This window comes from Vigna angularis, chromosome 1 (assembly GCF_016808095.1).
Source record: "Vigna angularis cultivar LongXiaoDou No.4 chromosome 1, ASM1680809v1, whole genome shotgun sequence".
Classification (NCBI taxonomy): domain Eukaryota; kingdom Viridiplantae; phylum Streptophyta; class Magnoliopsida; order Fabales; family Fabaceae; genus Vigna; species Vigna angularis.
In genome coordinates, this window is record NC_068970.1 from 44,571,687 (window position 1) to 44,579,338 (window position 7,652).

General features: G+C 37.6%; 1 protein-coding gene across 2 annotated transcripts; it reads right to left on the reverse strand.

Moving 5' to 3' along the window:
• Positions 1–1,399: 1,399 nt before the first annotated feature.
• LOC108347868 (copper-transporting ATPase RAN1-like) lies at positions 1,400–6,947 on the reverse strand. Of its 2 annotated transcripts, none has more exons than XM_052868927.1 (9): positions 6,244–6,947; positions 5,511–6,128; positions 4,533–4,962; positions 4,030–4,355; positions 3,515–3,573; positions 3,079–3,421; positions 2,549–2,746; positions 2,167–2,424; positions 1,400–1,990 (listed from the first exon to the last, which is right to left on the reverse strand). In XM_052868927.1, exons 1-9 carry the CDS (start codon positions 6,517–6,519, stop codon positions 1,514–1,516), a joined length of 2,985 nt encoding a protein of 994 aa, XP_052724887.1. In that variant the 5' UTR covers positions 6,520–6,947; the 3' UTR covers positions 1,400–1,513. The 2 variants fall into 2 exon arrangements, with proteins under 2 accessions (XP_052724887.1, XP_052724890.1); XM_052868930.1 differs by having other exon boundaries at positions 5,511–6,133; positions 6,244–6,382.
• Positions 6,948–7,652: the final 705 nt, after the last annotated feature.

The window sequence follows — 7,652 nt, forward strand, 5'->3', positions numbered from 1 at the left end:
AAAGATAAATCTTCTCTACATAAATAATATGCAAAATAATGAGATGTGCAAAAAGAAAAGAGAAATCAATAGACACCAAACTTTGTAACGTGAAAAAACTTTAATATGAAAGAAAACTTCCACTAATAATAATTAATGAGTACAATAGAAGTTCTCTTGTAAATTTCAAAGATCAACAAAAAAAAATATTCTCTTCACCAATAAGGTGGATAACAACACAATAAAATCTTGATAGGTTTTTTACTAAACCAACCCAATTACTTTAAGCCTAACTCAACCCCGGAAAACCGACTTGTAAGATAAGGTTTTCACCCACTTATATATTTTTAATTGGCCTTATCTCTAGTCAATTTGAGACTTCCAACACACCCCGTCACGTCGAGGTTATACATCTCAAGCGTGAAACTAGACATTAATAGATGGTTCGATAGCGAGTGAAACAATATGCCCAACAAACAACAAATCTCGCTATGATAAACTCTAACTTCACTCTAATACCATATTAAGAAGCGGACTTAAGCCTAACTCAACCCTACAAACCGGCTCATAAGATAAGGTTCACACTCACTTATATATTCTAAATTATCTTATCTCTAATCGATCTTGGACTTTCAACATCTATATCTTACATTAGTAGTCATGGATGTGGTACGAGGTTCAACACTACATGATTATCAACAACTTGGTTTCTTATATATGTTTAACTACCAAACTCAATAGTGAGTCCTAAACGTCAAGGAGGTCTAGTAGGAGATATACTAAGTCACATTGATATTCAATTAAGTAATTGATTCATTTTAGTTCTTTCATGGAAACTATAATATCATGATCATACCATGTGAATTGAGTACAAATTAACATATATAAAACAACTTTTTCTTCACCTCCTTCGCAGTATTATAAGTGTATTTTATACTTAATTAGAAAAATATGAGAAGTTAGCTGATGCGTTAATTAATCTATGAAAAAATAGATCAGATTTAGTTGTTGAATATGTAAAACTAATAATAGGTCGTAATTGCACACCTTTCTTACACCTTCAAAAGTTAAAATCAACATTTTATCTTTTACAAGACTAAATTGATAATTTGTCTTAAATTAGTCATTTTTCCCAATTTATTAGCATTGTTTGATTCCAAATTGCGGTCTAGATTTTAATACAAATTATGAAATGTCAAGGCAATATGTTCAAGGTCAAGCAATGAACTGAAAAGTTAATGAAAGGTTAATGCTACTTAAAGATTATGAATCACAGCAATGCTTCTACTTTTTCATTAAACACAGATTTGACCTTTTCCATAGAAAATTGATCAATTTATACAAGACATGACCAACGGCTAATATATAAAAACCCGTAAATGACTAAGAATCTATACAGAAACATGTGAAATTGAGTGTGTGGACAGGAAGAGCTATGCAATTTCAAAAACCTTTACAACGAATTGGCAGCTACAATTACAATGGGTCATCAAATTGATTTGTACCCATAGAAGATTCTCTGTTTGAATAATGGTTAATTTACAAGAATTTCAAGTATTGTGGTGAGTTTGGGCCTTGTATATCTTCTCAAAAGCAGAGAAGAGCATACCACACTAACAGATGACATAGCCATGCATGCACCAGCAAGCCATGGTGGCAACTGGATCCTCAAAGAAGGAAAGAAAACTCCTGCAGCAACAGGTATAGCAACAACATTGTATGCCATCGCGAATACATAATTCAATCGAATGCGAAATAAGGTCTTTTTGGAAAGATCAATGGCTGTGATCACATCTTCCAAGTTATCTCTCATCAGTACGTAGTTAGCAGCTTCTATTGCCACATCTGTCCCTGCCCCAATTGCCATACCTACATCTGCAGCAGCTAATGCTGGCGAGTCATTGATTCCATCACCAACCATTGCAACTATACTTCCATCCTTTTGGAATGAACGAACAACATCAGCCTTTCCTGCAGGCATAACCTCTGCCCTAACATCTTCAATCCCAACCTGTCACACAACCAATCAACTTAATTCTCATACTTATTATAATCCCTTTCAAATATATTGGTTTTCTTTTTAAGTACAAGTCCAAATTTCAAATGCATCAACTAAGAAATCAAACTCCAAAATTATCACAATGCCATACTTCTCTGAGAAAAAGGGAATACTATATATATGCTAACCTCCTTGGCAACAGCTCGAGCTGTTCTCCAGTTATCTCCTGTAACCATAACTGGTATGACTCCCATTTTCCGGAGGCCCTCTATAACAACCGAAGCTTCTCTCTTGAGTGGGTCTGCAATCCCTAAGACTCCAGTTAATACATCATCATATGCTACCAGTATCCCTGTCTTTGCACTTTCTTCAAGCTCTACAACAAAATTTTCCACTTCTGTAGAAATATCTATGCCATTTTCTTCCAGCAGCTTCCGGTTACCAACCTGTTCAAATAACGAAAATAGCTCTTAAACCCAATAAACAATATACTGCCTCAAACAAGCAACTCTCTGGAAAATAGCTTTTACACATAATAAAAGACTTAGCACAATTGCGAAAAGACTTTACCAAAATACGCTTCCCATCTATAAAACACACGACACCCCGTCCTGGTAGAGCAGAGAACTCTGAGACATCATAGAGCCACCCTGACTTGAACACCGCAGCATCATTCTTAGTACCACTGGCAAGCGAAGACTCATCAAAGAAAAGAAAATGGCGGGCATATTGCAATATTGCTTTTCCCAGAGGGTGTTCACTGCTAGCCTGAAATTGAAAAAAAAAAATGAAGATATTCAACAAATACAGTTGATTCCTCTAATAGGCATCACAAAAAATGGAAGTGTGAAATTTTCTGACAAACAAATAGGATAAGATGATACAGCGTTAACAATATTTTTCTTAATCTAGTTTCAGAATGCCAGTACTCGTGGGGAAGTTGAGCAGTCTATGTCGAGTAGGGAGAAAGAAAATTAGAAAAATATGGCAATCTTATAAATCCTCTATGATTAAATCAAGGCTTAAATAGTGTATTTCCGACAGTACACTATGTAGAATGAGAATCAAAGAAATAACATCATCAAGAAATTGAAAGTCACCTCAGCAGAAGCCACCAATGTAAGAAATTCTCCGAGGTCCATTCCTGTGAATACCCTTGCAGCAGTAACAGTGGATTTCCCCTGAGTTAGAGTGCCTGTTTTGTCAAATATGACATATTTCACCTTCTGAGCCCTTTCCAAGGAGTCTCCTCCTTTAATTAACACGCCATTGTTGGCCCCAACCCCTGTTGCCACCATGACAGCAGTTGGTGTTGCCAAACCAAGTGCACATGGACATGCAATCACCACAACAGATATTGAAAACATAAGCGCAAAAACAAAGTGATTTCCATTTTCTGGCAGCCATTTTTCTGGATATGCTCCAAGAACCCCAGCTATATACCTACAATTTTAGACAGAAGTAGTGATAAGAATTCCAATTACACATTAGAAACAAGCCTTTTTAAGTATGCAAAACTAGTCAAGCTAATCTCACCAGCACAGTAGTGTCAATAATGACAAAATCACAACCGTAGGAACAAATATGCTTGCTACCTGCAAGCCAAAAGAATTGCACCTGAGTTTATATCTAATATTAGTCATTTGGGCGCCAATCAATCACAAGATTATAAAGTTACGGTGTAGAAAGGACAAAACAAAGCTGCTGGAATTATGAGTAAAGACTAAGACCAAAATAAATGAATTCATTAACTATCCCAATTTATGAACAATTTCACAGAAGGAACTTCAGTGATCAGAGGTGAGGCATCAAAATATTAGTCCAACTCTGCAAGCTTAATCGGGTTTGCCAATTAACAGGAACACTAAATCCGTACTCCTTAGTAATATCTTCTACAATTCAAATCAGTTGACCATCAGTTAAAAATCTGAAATTATGCAGTTGTCATTTGCTTGGTCATCCAGAGACATGAAACATTTTACTTAACTTCAGAACTGAATCATTACCTAATATGTAAAAATGCTTAAACAGAGCATGACAAGAATACTTACATAATCAGCAAACTTTTGAATGGGAGCTTTGGACATCTGAGCTGTCTCCACCAAACTAATTATCTGACTCAAAACTGTATCTGATCCTACTTTGGTGGCTTGAATGTGAAGGGCACCATGCATATTAATTGTACCTCCAATAACAGATGCATTCACCTCCTTCGACACGGGTGTTGATTCACCTGTCACCATACTCTCATTTACATAACTTGAGCCCCAAGTAACAATACCATCAGCAGGAATCTTTGTACCAGGAAGAACTTTTAATGTGTCACCAGGTTGAACGAGTAAGGAATCTATTTCCCTTTCTTCAATAGTTCTACCACCTAGAAAACAAAACATTTGTTGGCAAGTTTTCTAATCTGATGCATTGCAATATTAGATTATATATAAAATCCCCTTTAACAGATTTTCCCTCTAAAAATAAAAATTCAAAACCCAAGCTGTTTCCCCTTTGTTCTCTTCGTAAGAAAACAAAACACATCAAAAAAAGTGGCATGCACCTTTATCTTTGACAACCAATAAAGCTGTTGCTGGAGTAAGTTCCACTAGCTTCTTAATAGCATCAGATGTCTTTCCCTTGGCAAGGCACTCCAAATACTTGCCGAGCAATACAAATGTTATAAGCATAGCACTTGTTTCAAAGTATGTTGGAGACCAAAATCCTGTAAGGGCACCGTATAGAAGAGCACAAACGGAATAAACATAAGAGGCTGTAGTTCCCAAAGCTACCAGAACATCCATGTTTGTTGAACCATTTCTTAGAGCTCTTCCAGCCGCTATATAGAAGCGTTTCCCAATCACAAATTGAATGACACTAACCAACGCCCACTTCAACCAATCACCCATGAGAAAAGGCCCACATCTCCAAAGTAACAAGGAGTAAACAAACGGAATATGAGGACAGATTACCCCAATGAAGAATAGAGGAACCTGTGCACGAAGAGATAATCAGTACAAATGAATGGATGTTTAAATCAAGATCCTAAACAAAAATATGAACTTTTAACACAGACTCAGACGCTAAACAGAGTTTCGTTTTCATATCTACATAATGTGAGAGAACTCGTAGAGATGTGAGCACTTGCAAAAGAATTCCCTTCCGCAGCAATCTCACTTTGCTTTACTTATATGTTTCTACGAAGAAAAAGAATCATATCGTTTTTAGGTGTCTGGGATATCTCTTGCCAAGAGTTAGAAACTAATACCTCAAAGCAAAAAATCCATTTAAAAGACTAACCTTTGTCAACAAACATTTTTCCATATACACGGGACCTAGGGGTCTAAGCCCAGATAACATGAAGACTAAAAATACAACCCCTAAAAATCATGAACTCATGGGATTTTAACATTTATTCCAAATACCCATTAAGAAAGCTCGCGGTAAAGTGAAAAGGAGGACAAACAACAAAAGAAAACCAGACCAAAAATACACAAACATCACTGAAGAATAAACAAAGTGACATCAAAGAGATACTCACACTGAGAACCAGGCTGGAAATGAAAAGCCGAAACATATTTGAGGTTTCCGAACCATCTTTGGAAGCCATTCTAGCGTATGGATTCCTAACATGCAATCTAAACTTACCATTACTTCCCAATTGGATCCCATCAACCAATGACCTCGAACTAATAACTTCAGGGTCATAAGCCACATCAAGCTCATTCAACACCGGGTCAAACCGAAACTGCCTTACCCCTTTAGTGCCACTGAGCATCCCTTCCAAAACCTGAGCATCACCCAGAGAGTACACACCACCAACCCCCAACATAACCTGATCCTGCCCATTACTCTGCACAAACGAACCCTCGAAACCAGCGTCTTCAATGGCCGCCACAATATCATCTTTGCTAATCACATTGGGATCATACTCAACCTCCCCCAATGAAGTAGCCAAAGCCACCACCACTCTTTTCACTCCATTAAGCCTCCTCAAAATGCCCTCAACGGAATTCACACAAGCCGCACACGTCATCCCGCCGATCGTAAACTGCCCCACCACCATGGCGGCTCCGCCGCCGCGGTCAGCCGGACCAGACTCCGGCAAGATCTCCGCCTCAAAACCTGCGTCTTCAATCGCATTCTTAATGTCGCCATCCTACGCTTAATTAAAAAAACACATAATCAAACCATCACCGAACGTAACACCTTCCCGCAAATCAAACTGCAAAAACGAACCAGGAAGAAATCACAATGGCGAACATTATACCAACCTTGACGAGGCTCGGATTGAAAATGACGTCAGCTTTGTTTTGAAGAAGAGCAACGGAAGCCTCTGTTACGCCTTTAACGGACCTGAGAGCGGTTTCGACGGAGTTGGAACACGCGGCGCAGGTCATGCCGGTGATTCTGACCTGAATCCGCTTCGTTTCATCGTGTTCGATGTAGTGTTTTTCGTAGGAATCGAGGAGGCGAACATCTTCGAGTTCGTCGGAATCTTTGCCGGCGCCGGGGGAAGTTAGTTGGAGGTCTCCGGTGCTCGGCGCCATGAGGAGAGAAAGAATGTATCAGGAAAATCAGAAGGAAAAGAAATATATATATATATATATACAAAGGAGGGAAAAAAAAGGCAACGAAAAAAGGGTTATTCGGAAAATGAAAAAATATGTTTCGGTTTCATGGTTTTTGGTGGCGAAAACAATAGTTTAACTAAGTGGAAGGTGGAGGTGGGGTTGGAGGGAGATTTCTGAGCTGGTTTTCCCGTTTTGCCCTTGTACTTCTGGTGTTGGTTTTTTTGTACTGCGTTTCCAAGCCTAGGACCGTGTTTGGTTCGCCAACGCACGCCTTGCTTCTGTTTTCGTCAAAAGTCTAGTTTTACGGTTGCGAATCACGTCTTGGAAGTTTATGCTTCTGGCTGGCTGGCCTGCCGGTGGGCTGGTCAAACAACGTCAAAAGTGCGTTTGGAAAGGGTTGTCAAAATCGTTTGATGTGGCATCGCTGATGCCATAAAATCTTAAATAATTGAATTGGTGCCTTCTTTTGTTAAATATAGAAAGGGAATATTTGACATTGGAAATCTTTAAAGCAAGATGAGTTCAATAAATGAATGTGGGCAATTATGCAATACAACAGCATGGCATGGCATGGCAATGCTTCATTTCTTATATGAGATTCAGATTTAGATTTGCCTAACTTGTTTTATTTTTACCCTCCCAATAAAGAATAAAAAAAAAGGACTTCCCATGGTTGAATTTTCTTTGTATAATCATATATGAGCTTGTTTTAATTGTTTAGACTTTGTTCCTGTGTGCGTGTTTGGTTCATTCAATACAAACTCACTTCAACTTTGGCATATATTAAGGATTAATTATTTAATAGTGGGTTCTGTTTTCATGCACTCTTTTTTGTTCTGTATTACACCATTTGTTTATTTATGAGCTTGTATAAAATAATAATTTGATATTTATTACACATTTGAATGAATACTTTAAATTATGTCATCACTCATACGAGAATAATCATGTTTTCAATAAGTTTTTTTTAAGTGTACTCTTGTTTGATATTTTTTATCATTAAATATTGACACATCAGGTGCTGATTATAACTTTGTTTGTGTTGTTGGTGCATGCATGCATAAAATCATTTTTTGTGCTGAACATTATAATTTATGTTGTGTATGAAG

Coding starts and splice junctions, on each gene's coding strand:
- LOC108347868 (XM_052868927.1), bottom strand. CDS start 6,519: ATGGCGCCGAGCACCGGAGACCTCCAACTAACTTCCCCCGGCGCCGGC. Junction 4,963..5,510: donor TTTCCAGCCTGGTTCTCAGT/GTGAGTATCTCT, acceptor CTTCGTGCACAG/GTTCCTCTATTCTTCATTGG. Junction 2,747..3,078: donor CATTGGTGGCTTCTGCTGAG/GTGACTTTCAAT, acceptor TTTCAATTTCAG/GCTAGCAGTGAACACCCTCT.